At 33.8% G+C, this 22,601-nt stretch overlaps 1 protein-coding gene across 13 annotated transcripts in view; it reads left to right on the plus strand.

The window, feature by feature from the left end:
- Heph (polypyrimidine tract-binding protein 1 heph) overlaps nucleotides 1-22,601 on the plus strand; it is a 166,498-nt gene that overhangs the window by 130,486 nt on the left and 13,411 nt on the right. For 11 of the 13 annotated variants that reach the window (XM_074241063.1, XM_074241070.1, XM_074241072.1 and 8 more), the window contains 2 exons: nucleotides 7,713-7,901; nucleotides 16,509-16,652. In XM_074241063.1, coding sequence (XP_074097164.1) covers nucleotides 7,713-7,901; nucleotides 16,509-16,652 — 333 coding nt within the window. The remainder of the gene's footprint in view (nucleotides 1-7,712; nucleotides 7,902-16,508; nucleotides 16,653-22,601) is intronic. The other 2 variants (XM_074241073.1, XM_074241074.1) reach the window with 1 other exon arrangement.

The raw sequence follows: 22,601 nt of genomic DNA on the forward strand, positions 1-22,601 counted from the left end.
GGACTGCGACTATGTTACACATTTTAATCGCTTAATGCACCGCAAGCACGACGGAAAGAGCATGTTCGTGACCCGTAACGATAAAATTTAAAGCCATTCTGGTTCTCGTCCTCGTCCTTCTTCATTCTCTTGTTCTATTTGTCATGTCCTCATCCTCGTCTTCATCCTGAGTAGACTGACCAGAGAGGGATATTCAACACACCTGGAGTTTACGATCTGTTGCTGGACACTTCAATTTTTGTGTAATCTTTTACTCACATTTGTGTTTGTCAAAAAAAAAAAAAATAATATTTAAAATTGCAAAATAAATAAATTTCTCACAATATTTTTTAAAATATTTGATTAAAATGCCGTTGAATTTTTATTGTGACAATTTGTGATGAATTTTTCAATTTACTTTCATAAAGTAAAATTTATTATTTTTTTAAATTAATCAATCCATTAATTTTCATATTAATATCTGTACTAATAAATTTATTAACGTAACTTTACGATAAGCCGGTATTTACAATTATAAAAGTGACGTTGGTTCTAAATTGGAACACTAAAAAAATTTTTTTTCACCGTACAACAATCAAAAAAGACAAACTTTGAAAAGTGACTCTATAAATTTAAAAAATGACTCCTCGAAAGGCCACTTGTACGCCTATAGGATCTATATATCGTATAAAGGATGTTTCTGGTTCGTTTGTGTCTTCAGTGACATGACGTAACGTAACGAGAGCAGACACGAGGAGGCAAAATGAGATCTGTCGAATCGAAAATCCTTCGCGATACTAAAGGATACAGGAGCGATATATAAAATAAAACAAACAAATGTGGAAAAAGAATAAGATAAAAGAGCAAGTCAAGCACATGAGACTTCTGACTTTCCGCTTTACCTCATGCAAATTTATCGTATTTCACGGCGGTTGCGTTTTTTTTTCAGTCGCACATACTGCCTCGTGTTTCACAGCTAAATCATTACTTTTAGCATGCCAGAAGTATCTGATTCTCACTCTATTTATTCTCTCTATTTTTATTATTCCATTTTATTTTATTTTATTTCATTTTGCACTCACACATTTTTTGCTCCGATCCACCCACCGAGTCCATACTTGGCATCACGCCGGGAGCAATGCCATCTGAATGCATTTCCGCCGGTGTATCGACCCAGGTTTCTCTTTTTCAGTCGCTCTTACAGATTCTCATCTACACCTTTTCAGGTTTCACCACCTACATTTTTACTCGCGTGTCTTTCTCATTTTTCACCCCGTGTCTATTCGCGGATTCATCTGTTATTATTTAACTGTACTCTCTTTTCGCGGTGACCAAGTCAAATCATCTCCTTCTTTTGGTACTTTCATTTCTACTAGCATTAAAGCACTGTACAACTGAATTAAAAAGCTCTCGACTCTCATACTCACTTCCACACAACTAGCTCAGCTTATCCGCGTTTATCCTGACTCATACAACTCGCTCAATATACATCAGTAAGAGAGCGAAGGTGAAGGTGAGCTAGTTGAAGTTGAAGGGAAAAGATTGCCTATATAACATACAGGAATAGAACGAATAACGTCAAACGTATACGGACTCACTCGAGCATGAATGAGCCGTACTTCCTTTTGGCCATTGAATTTCATATGTTTAAATTTACTTGGCTTTCAATTTTATAATTTCTGTCGAACATGATTTTTTTTTTTTTTTTTTTTTCTCAAAAATTCGGTGGAAATAAAGTTTACTTCTACTTTATTTGGAATGCCTCAGCTTAAAAGCACGTGCGGATAGTCAAATTTGTGAAACCTTAAGTAGATTTCGGTGAAGTTATTATTAATGCAACAATTGAAAAAGTAAAAACTTTTTAGGCTTAAACAATTAAAAATTTTTTTTAGACGTAAAATTTAAAACTTTTTCCATACGATTTTCGTTAAATATATCTTCTATTTGAATAAAAATTTAATAAATGTCAATTACTGTGTTCTAAAATTAGGGATCCTTTCTACAGGATAATAATAACTATTTAAAGTTGAATAATTTATAAAATTTTTCAAACTTATACAATTATTGTAATTTACATGCTCTACTACACTATCATTACAATTAGATTAGCATGTAAAAAAATTTGAACTCTGTACATTAGTGAATATTCGGCATATGTGAAAGCAGAAAGGTGAAACTGAAATGTGAATAATCTATCTTCTGATTATAGACGTATTTATGTATAATAATCGATTGAGTTGGCATGGGAGATTATTTGTCGATTAGAATCGGAGCGTGTGGAACCCATAATATCCCCCTAGCATTAAAGCTCCCGGTCGGTGGAATTTTCACCTCAGTTTGGTTAGCTTAGGTAAAATTTAGCCGGTAGACCCACCTCGAGTTCCTGTGCCTGCACCCAACCACCTTCACCCTCACACCCATCATGCAGGAGTATCGTCAATCACGTTCTTTTGGTCGACCCCTTCCCCATTTCCTCTCTTTCTCTTGTGTTCCCAGCCAGTACATTGCCAGAACCTCAACTGAACTCCAGCGGGCTTCTTTGCTCTAGCGCCTCTCCATCTCTTTCCACTCATCTACTTTTGTGGTAAAATTAATACGCTAGAGAGAAAAGCGGATTAGTTGCTGGAGAGAATAGATTCGTTTGGAAAACACCGAGATATTGTGCATACCGAAATTCTCTGGTGTTTATTATTATATAGTTATGCCGCTCCCGGCACGATAATACTCTCGATGCATTTCTCCGTGCATTTTATATATAATAATATAATACGCGAGTGTACTGCTTTGTATGAAAATACTTCACTCAATACATTAATTCTGTATGAATTGATCCAGTTATAACACATAATGTATATTTTATATTATATATAATATAATGCATAATAATAATAACAACTTGCATAAGTTTGTTTTCAAACCATTAATCCAATATTTAGTATTTTATCGATTAGAGATGGAGGTATTTAAATATTTTATTTCATTTTGTTTAACTCTATTTGCTTTTTACGGCTTCCGATTTTTCATTTATATTTATAAACATAGTTCTTTCCGCAAACAACAAGTAACTGAGAAACAACTATACTGAAGTACTGGAAATATTAATGGTATAAAGGGAATGCTGAGGACGAAAATATTTGTAATGAAAAGCCTCTTTTCACTGTTGAGTTTACTAGTAGTCGATTCCACAACTTTGACGTCGACTCGATCTCGCTGAACAAAAATATTTCAGACACATACAAATAGACATTCATGTATAATATACATATAATATACATATAATATACATTGTATATACATATATATATTGCGCGGAAGTTTTTTTAGAGGAAAAAGTGTAGTCTCGTTGGACTCTGTTTGAGTAAATAAAATGACATAAAAAGTCGTACAAAAATTCAGTGGATCCTTTGGTTATTTTTAACTCAATATATCGGTCTATCGGTCTTTACCTATCTTTATTTCTTTTTGTTTCTCCTCTATTGATATAATTGATTGTAAAAACACAAAAGAAAATATTTGCTGTACCGAATTTTCTTTGTAAACTTTTTCATTTAAACTTTTTACATTACCTTTTTTACCTATGTATGCTTGTCCGATTCAGCGGGTCTTTTAGTTTTTATTACAAATTTGTTTTGTTAGTCGTGTATGTAAATATTGTAAAAACACAATTGCAATAAGGACCAAATCAGGAATAATCATATTTTAGTGTGAAAATAAACTTGATATTCATTATTACTGTTGAAAAATTAATCTTTCCAATAATTTTTTACCAAAAAATTTTTTTTATACATTTTCCATAGAAGAAAAAATAATTTTTAACATGTTATTTATATTTTTAAGATTATAGACAGATTAAAAGAAAAATTATAGATGATATAATTTCAGAGAATAATTAATAAGGTGATTAACAATCTATTTTCTCAAGCATACTTGACATTACGATTAAATTTAATGTAGTAGCATAGCAGAGTATACAATGTAGAATATATAATGTATGTAGCAGAGAGTATGTAGTGTATATATACATTTTACGTGTGAATAATACACAACCAGAATGTGAACAGCTCACTGTAGTCTGGAATTAATTAAATTATACTTTACCCCGAATAAGCCAGAGGGCTTATTACGGTTCGAAAAGCTCCCGAGGAGGAAACTCTCCCGGGAGTTTTCTTCCACACAGCTATAATCCGAAAAACGTCCTTTTCTAAAATTTACATTTTACTTTAATGGTGAAGTACTGACAGGAGTCTCGAACCCGGGCCTCAATCCGCTAATGCTGATCGTGATGAAAAAGTTTAAGCCTCAGTCCGGTTTTAACAAGAAACCCGACCGGAGTATAAGAAAGATACCACGAGAGGTTAATTTATGACGAGTTTCCGATAAAACTTAAAGATTCATCTCACTCACATCCCCCCACCCCACCCCTCCTTGCTCTTTCTCGTTTGGGAGCTCACACTGATAAATTTTTTAATGGAATACACACACTAATATCTTGAGCGCTCACATATTTCCATCTCCATGCGTGCTATATTGTTATTTCCCCTTCTAATAAATAATAATCGAGGCACCTTTGCGCACATCCATTACAGTCACACGCGAACGGTGCGCAGGTGCATTACACCCCCGGTAAACGAGCCTATAACCCCATAAATAGTGATTATCTCTCGCAAAGACGTGATATTATTGTGATGTATTTGCTGCGGAGAGCCAGGAGTTCACTCCACTCAAATTAGAGGATAAAAAATATTTCCAAGAGTTTTTTCTCCTATTTTTAATCCATTAAGTGAGGGAGAATCGTGGAAACCATTAAAAAGTGGACATTATATTTTCCTTCAGCTCCCTTTGATTCTCTTCCCCATTTTCGCTTCTCTTTTTTCCGAGTGTACATACACTAACCGACTCGAGTTCTTTTAACAACTCGTTACTTAACTTAAACTCTTTTGCGTTTACGTTTCTTACATTATATATTACATTATGTTACATTATACATGTACATTTATGTATGTATATTGTATATTACATTTACATGCATATAATATCTGGTACACCTGAGGGGCGAGCCTCGACCGAGCCGTATTAACCAGCTGACTTCAAAGGTACTTTCAGCAGTGGTGGGTAAAAACCCGTTTTCCATCCCCCGCTAGATGGATAAATATACAACACGCTCGCTAAATTATATTCATCCTACATATACAGTATTACATTATGCTGTACTTCACCGCAGACTAAGAGCTCCCACTTACATAAATACCACCATGGAGACGTTACCTTAAATCACAAATGAGTCAGCTCACTTGACTTTTTGTCCTGTTCCTGGCTCCTTATTTTCTTTCGCGGCTTTTTTTTTTTTTTTTTTTTTAATACATTTAATTACTTTTTAGGGAGATTTTTCTTTAGAAATATGGCAATTGTTAACGGGCAGATACAATTTTTATTATAATATCTTTCAATTCAAGTCGTATCACGTAATTTTGTTGAATTTAATAGCAAACATTTCAGGGATTGTACGAACTTTGAATTTTAAAAAAATCAATTTTTTTTTTTTTTTAATCTACATTTATTATTAATAAGAGAAGTCCCGAACAAAATTATATTTTTATAAAATAAAGTTTCCAAGTATTGATTTTTACAATTTTTAAATTTAGCTTTAAAGAGATTATAAAAATTCAATTTTCAAATTGTAATTTATCCAAATTTAATAAACTTTAATGTAAAATTCAATTTTTCAATTGTTCATTTTATTCGTGTGTAATTTTTGACATAATTTATTCAAATTTAATTTTTTATTTTTTGCACACAATCAACATAATTATTTAACAAGTAAAGTCTCGCGTTCTTGAACCAAAACCAAGCACAATTTCTTGGTGAACGTTCTATTCTTAACATGCATGTAGGTTAGCTATCTCTCACGAATTTTGGCACTCACCCCGGAGAAAAATATTTTTTAAAATCCGGGCTTAGCTTTTGTGATAGCAACAATGTGTGTGCAGTTCAGATGAGGAACCAGTCATGCAGAGAAAAAAGCCAACGCATTCACAATGAACTGTTGGTATTCCTGCGGGCTTAGAATTATTTCTAGATTTTTTGCTCCATACTAAATAACCACCCAGACAATCGCGTCTACAAATACAGATACAGCCGCTGAAAAAGCGACTGAGCCAGTGTATAGTTTGATATGAATTTCAAAGTCGGCGCCGTTAATTTTTCTGTCGAACTCGACCGTAATGATAATGCTTTTAGAGTGAACAATAAACTCCCGGCTCGATAGATGATGAAAAAAAAATGTAGTTAATAAAATTTCACTTTAATAATTGGAAAATTCTTAATTAAAAATTCACATACGTTCGCGCATTATTTAAATGGACAATAATCGATGAGAATGTATATGGAAATTCGCGTATGATGCTAGAGATTGAATATATTTCCCGCGCGATTATTGATTCATTGTGAAAGAACTGTTGAAAAATAAATGAGTAGGTGATCGTATCATGTCGAGTGAAGTCTAGTCGAGTTTTGTTTGGATGTATGACAACGAAGAAATATATTAAAAAATTCCAGCTTACGTGATCTTTCAAAGCTCCTATATATTCTATGGCCAACTATGAATCTTGCGTGCTTTCAAATTCTCTTCTACATCCACTCAAAGTATTGCGTTTTATTCTTTATAGCTCTATTTTCCTGTTTTCAATTTTTCTTCATCTTTTTTTTAATTTTTACCATTGAAAAAAATTAGACACTATTCTAAAAACAAATTGATAGCTAAGAAAGTATTAAAAAAATTTTTTCATTCATAATTTTCTAAAAATACATCATAAAAATCGATTACAATTTTTGACAACTAACACAAACCCTCTCAGCATCGTCCACATAGATGCTGGTAAAGATCGTTGGTGTTAGGTAAACACAATTTGAGTTTCTCTATGCGTCATTAAGGGTGGAAACACGTTAACAGCGTTTGTCCAGCAATTCGTCGAGCCGGGACATTATTATATATATTAATATATATATATAATAGAGATAGAGATAGAGAATACAGTAGTAGAAGCAGTGTCTAGCTTCTACAGTCGTCGTGTGTCTGGCGACCTGGCGTGGAGCGGATGCGATTTTGCCGTACGAACTGCCATAGTTGTTTCCACTCCGGACAGACAATTTTCCATTTTCCGATTAATGCATGTCCTTCAACTTCTACATTATTATCGTAAAGCATTGCCTTTTTTTTTTTTTTATTTTAACTTCCATTTGAATTAAATTTTAATTCTATTATAAAATAATAATAAAAAATAATTTCTTTGGAGCCGGGATTGAACTAGAATTGAATAAAAGAATGATTTTATTTTAATTGGTTGAATTATTGATGAGTGAGGGTAAATATAAAAGTATGCTGGCGCATATGGAGCAAGACCACAGTCCGAGACCGGAGACTTTACTTGAGCACAAGCGAAATTTAATTTAGGTCGCTGTGTTACTACGTCTGCAGGCAGGTCAAGACGGAAATGGAAACTCGGGACGGGGATGGGCTGTAGTAAGAGTAACAGTGGTATGAAGTAACTGAAGAAAGTGAATGAGAGTAAGAGGGAAAGAGTAAGAGGAAAAGGAATGGAAAGGAGTTGAGTGCTTGCTGGCAATTGGAAAATTATGCAGATTAATTAAGCGATGATGAAATCTAGTAAACTTTTAAATTGAACAGAATTCAAATATGATAATTATAATCATGAATTTTTTTTTTTTTGTTACAGGCGTTTTTGGAAATGGCTGACGAGAATGCCGCGACGACGATGGTCGGTTATTATGCATCGAGCGGTGCTGCTCTCAGAGGACGTGCTGTCTATGTTCAATTCAGCAATCACCGGGAACTCAAGACTGACCAGGCCCACAGCAACGCGGTCAGTAGTCTCGCTACAAACAACATCGTCAATAAATTAAACGTCAGTTGAATATAAAAACACATCTTAATCATACTTATACTCTTTTTCTTAAACTATCTCTTAAATCTTTAACTTTAATACAGAAACACTCAGTCATAAGTACACTGTCAATTATTTTGAGTTTAATTTTAAAGACAAATAAGTCAGTATTGAAGAATTTATTGAAAAAAATTGCGTTAAAAAATTTTAATCCACTGAAAAAATTTTATTTTGAACGAAAAAATTAATTTTTTAATTAAATTAATTTTTTTTAAGTTCAGATAAAAAAATTACATTTTTAAAATTGAAGTCCTGGATGAAGATTTTAAAAAAACTACCAAAGTTCAATTTTCTTTTACTTCATCTTCAAATGATAAATTAAAATTTAAACTTAAAAATTATTCACAATGTACTTAAAAATTTTATAAACAAAACAAAACTTACTATAGAATTTTAAAGAAAAAATGCATGAATGAAAATGAATGAACCCTTGTGGTTCGTAGGGTCTAACAAGAAGACCCACGTCCATCCAAACTCGATAATAATTAACGTAACTATAATTTATGAATGAGCCCCAGCGGTCCTCTGTTTGGTAAATCCAGTGAAATAGTTTTAGTACATCGATAGATAGAGTGTGATAGTGGGCGGTGTCCGCTGATACAGGTTGGGTTTGTCTAGATCCTGGACAATTAAGGAATTACGTTAGTTTACAATCGTCTAATTGAGAATAATGCCCTCTCGTGACACGGATTTACCCGAACCAAATAGAATAAAACAAAACAAGACGGAGTCAGATTGCACAGGATCATTTTCTGGTGTAGCGAGTAAAGATAATGCATTAATATCATTTAATAGAATGTAAGGCAAGGAAATCAAAGAGCTTCCTCCATACTCTGGTAAATACGATACCGTTGGGTCAGATCCACGCGGACGTCCTCGAATGAAAGTATTAACAAGTAAGCTTTGCTGCTAGGCACACTAGAGAGTCCGGCATCCAAAAGGCTTGTAAAAGCGTGTAAAAGGCTTCTAATAAAGACACTTTGGTGACTTCTATTCAGTACTTGAGCTCCCTCTGTACTTTTGCCTCACTTTGTGTGTGAGTACTACAAATTAGACACTTAACTTTCTTCACCGTCATTCCACTACTTTAATCTTTACCGTGTCTTTGTATCCGCTTTTTTCCGACTATTTGTGATCATTAATTTATTTTATTACACGAGTTAACGTTTTTTTTTCCTTTTCTTTTTTTTTTTCATTTTACTTTATTCTTTTCTTTTTACGTCCACTCTTTGTTCTTCAAGTTAGTGTCATTACTCGGATTAAATAGATTTTTTATCCGGGATTATTTTTTTTAACTTGCTAGAATAATTAACTTCATTAAATTCAACACTTTTTCCGATTCTCGAGTTTGGTTCAGTCTTTAATTATCAAATATTGAAAACCCAATTTTAAAATCTTATATTTCATCATGATTTAAATTCTAAACTCACTATAATTTTTTCTATATTATTATTTATTTCAATTTATATTTATTTTTCGTAAAGTTATTAAAAAAAAAAAAAAAAAAAAAAAAAAGTAATTTTTACAGCAGAATATAAAATGTTAACTCAAGTATTTCGTTAAATTTTTTATGAGTAAGCAAGTTTATGAAGAGGAAATTTAGGGAAATTTAACTATAATTTGCATTAAATCAAAAAGTAATAAGCTTTATTTATTATCGTACTTTCCATACCATGAGCTACAAGTGGTTCAAAATTACCCTCGACACAACAGTGTCCACAAAATGAGTGATGGAATAGCAGCCGCTCATCAAAATTAATTATTACACTAATAAGCGCGCAGTAAAATAAATAAAATTTGAACACACACACACACTAAAACTCCAGCTCTACAATTCGCTAAAATAATATTTTTGCTCAACGATGGCAATCATCGAGCTGTTACAAAGTTGAGGTTATCGTCGAGCGAGCGAACAGAAAAGAAAGAAAAAAAAAAAAGGAAGGAAGACACATTCGGATTTCATCTGTTGGGAAATTCATGTGGAAGCTTCACTGAAACCTTTTTCCGATTCCCAAATGCACGGGGGCTTTTTCGATTCCCAAAATAAGAAAACGAACCAGACTAAAAAGAATGAGAATAGAAATAAGGAATAAAAACGATTCGCAGTACTGGAGGCTCGAGGGCTGCTCCACTTTCTCACGTAGTCTGTCTGTCGCTGCTTCAAATCTTTTCGCTTTATAACCCTCTTTCAGCGTAAGCAAACCCCCTACAACTTATATTATATATTTTCACTGCATATCGTTTATTTTTTCTTACTTAGCTCCTTATTCTCCGCTTGTATAGACTCTGAACACGAGATACTCATCATTTCTCGTATATTGTTGCAATTTGCCTATTGTATTCCGTTACTACTTTCATTATGATGTACAAGGTACATATTTTCAGTGCCTGGTCATGTATAGCACAAAATAATGGAATAATTATCGTCTCCCCGGTTACCCTGCAAAATTTTTGTTTTAGAAAATCCGATTGTTGGTAAAATATTCTCTTTAACAATTGGAGTAAAATAATTATGAACAATAAATGTTTATACTAAAATAGAATTTACATTCTTCATTGTCTTCCGACTGAATAATTAAACAAAAGTTTTTCTAATAATCTGGAACGTAATTAATAATGAAATTTTTTGTTATTGTGTTAAAAACTTTTCTTTTAATATTAATATTTAATTAATACAAATTTTATTGAAATTTAAGGTCAGTTTTTAAATAAATTAAATTGAACATAATTTCTATTTAGTAAAATTCAGAATTACTAAAAAAAAAAAAAAATAATCAGCAGAGCACTGATAAAAAAATTAAATCAAGAATTCAAGATTAAAGAATTCTTTAAACTGGTCTTCTTAGATCAAGTTATTTTTTTTTTGTTAGTTTTTGATCATTTTCTTCGTATAAAAAACACGGGACGACTCAAGCAAAAATTCGAACCAGGATCATCCAATTATATGTTAGTGTCAAGTGCTCTCTATTAATCACGTTGGTTTTGAAAGTGAATTGAGAAATCCCCAAGACATCTGTTCCATCCAATAAGCGATAAGTAATAAGAATTCGGTCTCGCGTGCGTGATTTTACTTAGTCAGACCGACTGATGAAATGTTGAAAGGCAGCAGAACAGTCTAAGACAAGTAGATATGAAGATAAAAAAGGTAGAGCCAGAGGTAAAAAATGATAAAAAAAGGAGGGTTGTGGTGGCGAAGGAGCGAGAAAATAATATATGAGGCGTCTCGGGGAAACAATGCGCCGCCGTAGATCACCTAGGACACCCTCCATTAAAAATATTACGCCATCTTGCCGGTGTAACCACCCTTTTTACTCGGATACTCGGCAGTACTGGCACACTACCAGGAATAGTGTACAGTAGCAGCAGCTCCTTCACCTTTCCTTGCTTTTCCTTCGGCTGCGGCGACCCCTTGCCGCCTCAGCCCGGCCACCAAGGCCTTTCCGTCTTCTATCTTCCTCTTTCTTCTCTTTTTCACCCAAAGCCACGACTATACCGAATAACAATGTGCTATTGTTGGGTGTACATCCACCATCGGGGGTGTGAAATATGCAAGCCGTTAAGATCCAGCTCCAGAAGCTCAACTAGAAGCAACAGACTCAGACTTACTCTTGCTCACTCGTTCATTCATTCAACAAACTTGCGCGTTCAACTGAAGAGAGAAAGCCAACCAAGATGCCAGTCCATTGTTGTGCTCTTCGGAGAAAAAGGACCCCCAAGAATCGAGCCTCCTTATTCTTCTTTCTCTTTCTTCCTGACACTGTGTATCCAATAGTACGAGCTCGGGCTAGCCGAACTACATTGTGACAGGAAGAACATCAGGACGTTAAGGATGAACGATCATTGCGATAATAATTGCGGAAGTCGTCAGTCTTATTTTTCATTTCTTTTCGTTGGTTATTTATTATTTTTTACCGCTAATTTTCGATACTTTTATTTTTTTTTAAATTCTGCAATTTAACAGAAGCCAAAATTCTGTCAAGTGAGCAGTATTTATTCAACTTACGGCCAATGTTTGCCCAAGTGTACAAACTGATGGAGGTTACCACCGACAGAAAGCAAATAAATGCAGAAGGTTTAATTTTGACCCGCGATAATCCAAAGTGTTAATCCGATAACTAAAACTCCCGAAACTCGTCACTCTGGCTCTACTGACTCGTTAGGTAAATTTATGCAATCGCTCATACTTCCGTTGTTAATTTAAATTTTTACAGAAAATCACAATTTTATTCTATTGAATTTATAAAATTTAGATTTTAGATAAGTTTTATTGATATGAAAATTAAAAAATTTTCTGATACCGCCATATTTAATTTTTTGATCAAAATTAGTTTTGAAAAATTCTAAGAGATGGCGCATATATGCTAAATCGTCTCCATAGTGGAGAATTAAGTTTGAGGCTATAAAAAATAAACTAAAAGTCCATTTTTTGAATCTCTTCCAATCTCTCGAATTTTTTAAAACATCTTTTCGTCTCAAAATTATCATAAATTTTATTTTTGTTATACATAGCCGTATTAAAAAATTTTCTACGTGCATTATTTTATCTGTTTGCCTCCGAGGACTAGGCTACAACTCGCAGCGTCCTCTCCTAAAATTAATATTAATTAGGTCGTTAATATATTATCGCTGACCCGAGTACTTAAGTTCTGAATGCTTGTGGCTACTGAAATAATTATTTCAAAGACCGAAGCTATGTTCCTGTTGAAACCCCGATAGCTTCTGGTAGGAATTAATAGCGACGCTATCAGAGAATACCAAACATTACCATAACCTTCCATTTATGCTTTCACCGTCTTTATAACACATAATAACAACATACATTACAACGTGGCATTTAAACTTCCATCAAATATTTTGAGGGAAAAAAAATTAGCTCTAAACAGTCTTGAGTTTTCACCCGGGTCGTAAAAAAAGCACTAAACTATTTACCATCGAAGAAATGTTTTTAAAAAGTGTGCACAATGAAACTCAAGGGAAATAATTTAATAGTTTTGATCCCATTGTTTTTTTTTTTTACAGCTTTTGGCTGGCCTTTACAAAGACAATAAACGAGCGATTCTGCGAACTCGTTTGCGTACTTTATCTTAATGTGTGTTCTTAAGCTGTAAGTTGAATTTTTAGTGGCGTAAAAAATAGTAATAGTTAAAGAAAAAGAGCGGAGTTGATGCTGCTGCTGCTGCTGGAGGCCAGCGCTGTTGTTGAGCAGTACCCAATGTACTGTTCTATGTGCAGGGTGAAAAAAAAAGTTTAAACGGTTTTTATAACTATCGGTATTCGTTCAGCGATAAAATCCGGCACTCAACGAAGCGTCAAGAGTTTTAACCCAAGCACTCCCGATTAACGATCCTCGAGATGGAAGAATACAAAATAGACCATTTAACCTCTAGTATTATACCGAGTAATCAAAGCTCTTTATATCCATAAATTGTTTATAATTTCGTGGCTTTAAATCCCGGATATCTTTTCCAGTCTCGTAATTTTTATTCCTATTTTTTCAAGTTATCTTTCACGGAAGGAGCTTTAGCTTTTTTTGATTAAACGATCCCAGAAGTTGTTCAAAATTTAGCTGAAGAAAATACTTGAATAGACTTTTATCTCGATGGAATAGATCGGCGGCTCGGCTTTTATGCATGAAAACACCTAAAAATAAGTATAAATATAAATATAAAGATAAAATATAAAATAAGGCGACTTAAAGTGTCATGAGCATACAATAGCTACTTACGCGTCCGGAAGAGGAAAGTTTATACGGCATAGTTGAACGGCCGAACCTGAGAGTTTCCGTGATGTGAAATAGAAAGGGGATCGGGATTATGCGTAGGAAAGAACCAGCCTGCTGATGCTGCTATACAATCTACTGATGTACTTGACTGCTCTGTACTGGTATAAGGGCATAAAGTAGGACGAGTATGAGTTTGAGGAGAGAATAAACGAAGGTGAATGAGTGAGTGGGTAAGATCGCATAGAGTGTTAGGATTTTGTGTGTGGCAAGGGAGCCGTTAAAAGCTCGGTCTTTCGTACGGGAATCACGTGGTATAATGGCTCTGGCATCTAACAATCGTGTAGACCGAACCAGCCCATCAAAAGCTTCCATGGAATGTAGATGACTGGAAACTGAAAACTACTGGTGACTATTCCGGTTAGTCGCCAGCTTTTAGCCACACTGATATGGGCTCAAAGGGTTCTTTCGTTCTCCTTCGAGTTTCTAAATGTCTATGCTGTCTTATTGACTGTATACTATGCTAAATAATCATTATGATAATCAGAATGCTCACAACTTTTTCAGTATGTAATAGTTTAAACGACCTACTCATTTAAATTCTCTGGCAGCGAAACTGCGGAAGAATTTCGTGCCAAAAAGAGATTGAGAAGAATTTTGTTATACTTTTTACCTGTCCTGGACAATGCTTCTTAACTGCACAACTTTGTAAATAAATATAAATGTGTGTAGGTGCAAATAAACGATAAAAACTGCGGGTGGATGATTTTTAATTGACATAATCCCTCTGGTAGAATTTATTAACTAGGATTTTCTTTATATGAGTAGTAAAAAAATTTTTGTGAAGTGATTTTTTTTTTTAATTAATTAATCAAAAAATTAGTCGATATTATGCTGTAAAAAATTTGCAGTGAATCGTAATGGATGATTTTTAATTGATTTAATCCTTTCAGGGTAAAATTCACTTGAAGTATTGAATTCATTATTATTTTTATCAAATAAAAAGAGATTTTGAAATTGATATAATTTTTTTTTTCTTAGTTTGATATTAAAAAAAAATTTCAATATTGTAAAACAATTGCATCAAATTTTTTTTTTTTTTTTTTTTTTTTTTTTTTTTTTATAAGTAGTATTTTTTTATAAATTCTCTCTATTGTATTTTTTAGTTACTTTGCAGATAAAATTTACTTCTGATTTTTTACAGTTTAAGAAAAGAAGTAAAAAAATAAAATTAAAAAAAAAAAAATAAAATTTTCCGTGATGGGTTAAGTAAATTAGAATATAAATTGAGAAAGTCTAAATGAAATCAGCTCCACACTAGACTCTTTTTAATTCGTCATATCACCAACGTTGCTGGGTAACTGCCCAGACAATAAATATAAAAATATGTATATAGGTCGGGAGTATTGGTAATTCAATTTTTAATCGCCGTTTCGTTTGCATAAATATTACAAGCTTTTTTAATTACATAATTTTTCAATTTAATATTAATAACTTGAGTTTTACTTTTACACGCTTGTATATTTTACGGGTCCATATTTATGTCACGCATCCGTTCATTTATTTATTCAAAATTAAACTCCATAATTTTGAATAATCCCAAAAATATCCATATTATTTCTACCCCTAGCAATAATTCCTCCCCGTTTGGGCTCAGATTTCATGAATCACGAATCCGCGGAGAATTATTCCAACTTCGAAATTAACTTACTGGATTCCTAGTGAAGTGAAGTAAGTAACCCTCGTAAAATGACGATCCTTACCTTTGAATATTCCTCATCTCATAAAAAATTCCAGACAATCGACAAAAGTTGTGATGTTAAAATTGAAAAAATAATAAAAATAAATATAAAAAAAAAATCTAAAGTTTATGTACCCAACAAACTTTGAGAAATTTCATCAGTGACCCGCCCGCTAGAATCTAGAATAACTGGAGCCTAGTGACTAAGTCGTAAAAGTGTTACGAGCGTACTAGCAAGGAATTACCTCCATATATACCTATCTACCGGCATAAGTATAAGAGCATGAGAGTAAGTGTATAAGAGCATAAGTGTAAGTTAAACTAAGATATGTGAGCTCTTTCTTCCCCTCTCTTTTTTTTTCTACACATACAAAACTTTACTCCTTACGCGTCAGGTCATAAAGGAGAAGTAAAATTGAAAAAAATAGCCAGCTATCTCGTTAACTACTTTCATCAAAGTATGAGTGAACAACACATAAATAGACTCCCAGTGCAAACATACATAGTTATGTACATATACCCTATAAATAAATATATATAGAACTACACGAAGTGGCGTTATAACTGCCGGTGGACGCACCTGACGCTCGTTCGCTCGCGTGTATATATCGCGCATGCAATTATCACTGCAACAATATTGATATAATTTATTGACGCTACTTCTATACATATATGTATATTTATATGTAGGTCGTGCTCACGGATTGACATTATCCATAGTTAACATTAGTTGTTCATTATGACAACAGTATTTATAACTATTAGGTGCATTATGTATTAAAAGCGAATGATTTTTATATTTAGGTTAAAGGGTTGAATAATATAACTCACAGAAATCTCGGTGGTATTTGAGATTATTAATATTTATAGGCCATTAGTAAATTATTAAAAACAATTAATAAAATATTCATGAATTAAAATTATCGTATATCTGAAAAACATCCGGGTGTACAATTGCTACCATGTAGCGTGACGATAACTCTTTTTTCTTTCATTAATGTTTGTATTTAAATATACATATATATACAAAATATAAGTTCCTTTTTTTATTATTTATTTATAGTTTTTTTAATGGGTAAAGTGATTAACATTAGAATTTATTTTACAGAACTCTAACACGCAAGTAGCACTGCAGGCGGCTCAAGGCCAGAATATCCAGAGTCCTGGTGAAACTCAAGGAGGACCCAACACCGTGCTCAGGGTCATCATTGAGCACATGATCTACCCTATTTCTTTGGACATTCTTTATCAAGTTTGTTTCTTTTTTTCTAATTATAATTATATCAATTATTCTGTTCTTTACTTTTAAAATTAGACAGAAAAATATCAGTCTTGACAACTAGCATTAATCAATACTTCTATTTAAAATAATAAAAAAAAAAAAAAAATGATCAGGTGTCTGGTGGATTTCCTGACATTTCCTTAAAATAGTACAAGCCCATAAAAATTAGTGAACCGATTCTAAGAGTGGCAAATGACTAGCTCAAGTAGAGTGCCCAGTAAATTTTCCCACCAAAGTTCCGAGTGAAAGCCAACACAATTTGTCTGAAAATAGTGCTCGAGTTTGGGGTAGTGTATCAAGAGAAACAGAGACAGAGTACCCGGTCGTCATTAGGGACGTCGAACGGAACTCACAGCGGCCTGACTCCCGAGGGAGGTCAGCGGAGTGCGAGGATCGCGAAACTATAAAGAAAGACCCGTTAGATAGACAAAAATGAAGATAATGACAAAGAGAGACATAGATGTGGATGTGGAATGAGGTTGCTTCCGGTTTGAGTTGAGTGGTCCATGAATTTTTAACCACCCATCGCTTTTCTCCCCGTTACGTCGTTTCCTCATCTCTTGCTCTACATAATATAACGCTATTCTCCGGTAGACTGCACTACAAGCTGATCCCTTGCACCGCAACCAGTTTTACGGTAAGGACGTACCACAATCAAACAAAATGTCACTACTCCTTTTTCACCAACCGATCCTGATACCGAGACTACTTACCCCAGCATAAACCACCCGAAGAGCGGACTTTAATGGCTAAAGAGAGAAGAACATTAGCGATATTAGATAGTCAACTATTAGATTGTACATCACTCGATGGGGAAAAATAAAGAGACTCAAGTTATAGTTTTAGTCTCTTGAGATCAAGGATGATCCTACATTAATATCAACATCCAAAGTACCTCCCTCAAGTACACTTAACTCTCGCAGTGGCCTTTTTATTATTTTTTTCTCAGCCGGATAATCAGGCTTAGCTCAGACATGACAAAATGCTTTTTTCCCTATTTATTCATTTATTTATAAACTACCAGTACCTTTTACACGACCTCCATCCCATAATTTGTAGAACTTAATAACAGACCAAAATCACACCTTTAATTGCTGAAATCTCGTGAAAAAATGTTGGGATACGGTCATTTATACCTATGTCTAATTTTTTAATCAAAGTAGTGCTAAAAGTATCCGACAGGTGGCGCATAATCGCTGAACCTTCTCCTTACAAGAGAGTTGAGTTTTAAAGTCTAAGTAATTTTTTTTTTTCAACTCTTTTGGAGAATTTTTTTCCCTTTGAATTAAAAATTATATTTTTTATTATCATACAACCTGATGTGGCAACATGAAAAATTTTTTTTGAAGGAGTTTCTTAATTTCTATTGAAAATTAAATAAATAATCAAAGGACTGGAACGTAAGCTACTGGCGGGCGGTATATAGTACGACCATAAAGCTACTCGTACTACTTACATAGACACTGTAGAGTGAAAGTACCGCATGTGGTACTACGGTGGATGACAGAAGTACACTAGCTGGGGTCTGCAGCTGTGGTCGGTAATATCGACGGGAATTTCTAATCCCACTTAAACTTGTTCTGTCCTGTGACTGCCGTGGCATTATTATTACCAGAAGATGCTTCTGAGGTGGTTCGTACGTCCTTCCCCTCTTTCCTTTGTAACTCGCACCAATGCAGTCGGCAGTCAGCAGTCCTCAAGGAGAAGCTGCGGCAAGCCTTTCTCGTTAGGTATAATATGTAGACTGCAGGGGAAATAACTTAGCCACGGTTAAATGAGGCCAAGTTGAGTCAACGATGAGCTTCTTCAATAAAATAAAATACAAGGAAAGTAACGCTAAGACGGAATTTATTTCCTGGTCGTTTTTCTTTATCGAAACGCGAGTCTTAATTGTGAATTTTAAACTTGGAAATGAAGTACTTGTGCATTATATTTTTTTTTTGGCTTTCCTTTTATTGGGATTTTAAAAAGATTTTTTACTATTTTTTAACATCTACTTGTCTTAAGCGCAAGTTCTATCGCCTTCTCCAGTTACTCTCTTATTTGCTTTTCGAATCTCCGATATCCAACTTTTACGATCACTTCAAGCTTGGTTGCGCACTCTCCGTGCTCGAAAAACCTCCGAACGGGCTTCTTTTTATATTTATTATTCTTATTCTCCTTCTCTTATTCTCTTTCGACAACTCAAGCAAAGAAGGTGCTGAGGCGAAGCCCTGATCAGGGTTTTCACTCTGCAAACTTGACAATAACTAACAAACTCACGATGAAAAGCCAAAAGTAACTTTTACTGTTTCACTTATATTATTATATTTTTTATCCGCGGCTACCGGACTAAATCATCAAAAAGTTAAATAATTTTTTGCTTCACCTGATTTTTTATTACTTTACAGCCATTAAATATTTTTTTTTTCCTTTTTTCGATCAGAAGCTTTTTGAGGGTCCGAACTAACAAACTTTGACAGTTTGTTGACGTTTGAAGGAAATACGACCACTAACTTAATACAATGGCTTTCAACGGTTATGGAAAAGTTATAACATACGGTATAAAATACAAAATATAAAATATATAACATAATCTAAGTGATACAGATAGACTGTTAGGTGGCGTTTATAACTCAAAGCTTCCCTCGTGGTTAGATTCGCGTGAAATAAAGTGACACTAACAAGAAAAGGAGTTTCTCTGGTCGCACCACCTGGGACTACTCGCGGATAAATCTGGCGGGAAGTATTGTATCGTTAAAACGAAAATCGAGGGTCTAGAAATTAAGTTTTAGATAAATATCAGGGCAATTGACAACTCTGTAAAGATTATCGCGCAATAATATTTAAGTAAGGAGCACATAAACACGACATATTGATTGATATTACACGGGGTGCTCCTTACTCAATTTACGACAAGACATTACTCGTGGTAATCGTTATTGCCGCGGCGGATCCCCTCGACACCGATCCGCAATTATCGATCACTCCGAGAGTTCGGCTCTGCTGCTGCTGCTGGTCTCTACTAGGGAACTTGAATTATTTGGTAAAATCCTCATGTGCTATACTCTCCTCATCTCTATCTTCGTCCCCAGACCAGTTTGCTCATATTTATTATTAATCCTCCTTGTTTTTTTTATTTTCCTGTATATTTTTTTCTTCTCGCTCTACATCCAATCAAATTAAATAATCAAACGAGCTTTAATAAATAATCTCTTACTTCATTTTTAACAATTTCGATCGATAACAGACTTATCATTATTTATTCAAAATTTTAAAATAAATTCATACGGTGAATTATTTCTACGATCTCAAAATTATTTATTTAATATTATATTTGTCAATAAATTCTCCATCTTTTTTTACAATAATTAGTGCAAATATTTTTTAAAATTATGCAAATGTTTTTAAAATTACAATAAAATTTTTTAATTATGTTTTAAAGTAAAAAAAAATTTTTTTTTTTCAATTAACTATTAACATAAATCTTTAACGTGTAAACTAAAAAAAATCAAACATAACACCAAACTTAAACTAACAAACCCTCGAATTTAGAAGATTCTTAAACCAAACCTTACGAAGAATTAATCCGATAACTTGAAGCTCTCGAACCACTTGAGAAATGGTTTTAAAATTTAATGCATCAAAGCTAGATTTTATTTTTACACTGACATTTTCCTTTCCGATAGGTCGTAACCTATGAGAACTTTTAACCAGCATTAATTTATAAAATTTATTTTCTCTCCACCATAATATTTATTTAGCCAACTATAAATTCAATCCCCTCGAATAATATTTTTTTAACCACCAGGACGGATTAATTAAAAACGCTCGATTATAATTTAACTTTAACTGGGACACGTTCATTGAAAAAAGTTGTCAAGTGTGACAAACTATAAGTATTAAAATAAAACTATATTGATTTTCCAATGACTCGTTCTCCGCCTTTCCGGCATTTTTCTCTCTCTACATATTATACTGAGACCATTGTAAGCTGAGGTTGCTCGTCATTGTTATTATCATCACTATTATCATTATCATTATTGTTATTATTATTATTATTATCGCTATAACAGTTTACAATGTAAAGAAAAGTCGAAAGGTATTATCCATAAAAGTGTGATAAGGTTAGACGACAACACAATGCTACAGAAAGCCAAGTATTAAACGATTGACCGTGTATTAGAGAGTAAGTGATGTAGCATCAATATGTAGCATTAATCACACATAACTCGTGCTCTACATGATTAATGGATTGGTCTCGTGTTACGACGATCTACACATACACGATGTATCGGTTCGATCGTTCTAGTTGTTCCCTCTCTTGACAAACTAAATGGACTCTGCCACCATTATCATGATGATTATCATCAGATCTCATAATTTGAATAAAGTGAATGACTGTAAAATCTTTGCGCATATTTAAACCATTCCCATTTAGTACGAGTGTGTATCTGTATATCGTACGTCAAATTGATGGAATTGTATTGGCATTGTTATTGTACATCAGGGCGTTATAGCATTAGACCCAAGTGCTTGATGGCTCGGGAGAGAGCCATGTCGATAATTGAACACACTGCACATACTCACACAAATTAATAACTGTTGCTGCAATCAATAACCAACGACGACATTGACGTAATTTGTGGCGTGTACGTGCAGCGCGTACCCACAAACTTAATCCCCAGGAGTCGATTATTTTACAAATCCGTCCCCCCTTCTCTTCTCTGTTAGTTCTAGTTCTCTTTGTTCTGCTTACTGTCAATCCTTTCTTTACTTGCAATCCTTCATTCACGGGTTAGTTTGAGAAAAAGTAAAAAATTTTTATTTTTTTAAGGGGAAGGGGAAGGGGAAAAAGGTCTTGACCTGAATTTTTATAATTTTTTAGAGACTGTAAATTTTTTATGTTAAATTTTATATTAAATTCTTGTTAATTGATCCTGGAGTAGCAATATTATTTTCAAAAGTCTACATTGGAATTGAAAATGTCAGAAAATAGAGACTACTAAAGGATAATTTTAATAAAAATAAAAAATCCATCAAAAGTCTAAAGAACATTCATGACTTAGTGCTCTGCAAGATTAGATGGATAGTCGGTAATTTTTAAAAACCAATTTCTGATGATCCAAAATCCTTAAGCCGTGGAGCGGAAAATCGAGTAAAGTATTTTCATTTTATTATTATCATTATATATGTTTTTCCTTGTAGAGCAACAAAAAAGATTAAGTCCATTGGCTTCACTTGACCGAAGCTTTTCGCTGAGATATAAATAAAATAGCACAATTAATTTTCGATTGAATGACTAGGGATGAAAAGGATATAGCGGTGTATTATATCGAGATCCGGATGGATTTTTCCGAGGATGATACCCCGCGTAGGATACCGATGAAAATATCAAGAGCCGGTCAACGGAGAAGAAGAGAAAGAATATAAAAGAAAAGAAGGTTAGACCGAAGAAAACTGAGCAGTAGTTTCGGATAGGAAATGAGAGGGAACGCTCCGACAGGAAGCTATCGAGCCCAGAGAAGATTGCTCGCGTGCCGTTGGCTCTCTTCGATTTTACGGAGGTAGAGTGAAAAATTCTTGAGCGAGCATCTTCTACCCCGTCCTTTCTATTTTGTGCCAGCTTATACTTTTCCATCTCATCACACATACAAACAAAGATACTGACTAGAGATGCATAGATAGCAGTTTGAGCGTCCATGTCCGGCAAACAAAGAGCACGCTACCCGGTTGGAAGCAAAATGACACGATAAAACCATGCCAGAATAAAATATTTTAGCTTAAGGGGCGTGTAAGCTTTACGGTCTTTTTATATTTAACTTTTTTTGGCTTGGGCCCATAACCTGTCTGAGTTATAATGATCGGTGATGCATCGCAAAAAGTAGTGCAGAAGGAAGAAAAAAATACACCGAATCCTTTGGTTGGGACCGTGCAAGT

Source organism: Cotesia typhae, unplaced genomic scaffold, assembly GCF_013202065.1.
Source record: "Cotesia typhae breed Kobodo isofemale line unplaced genomic scaffold, CoteBio_Ctyphae contig_33, whole genome shotgun sequence".
Classification (NCBI taxonomy): Eukaryota; Metazoa; Arthropoda; class Insecta; order Hymenoptera; family Braconidae; genus Cotesia; species Cotesia typhae.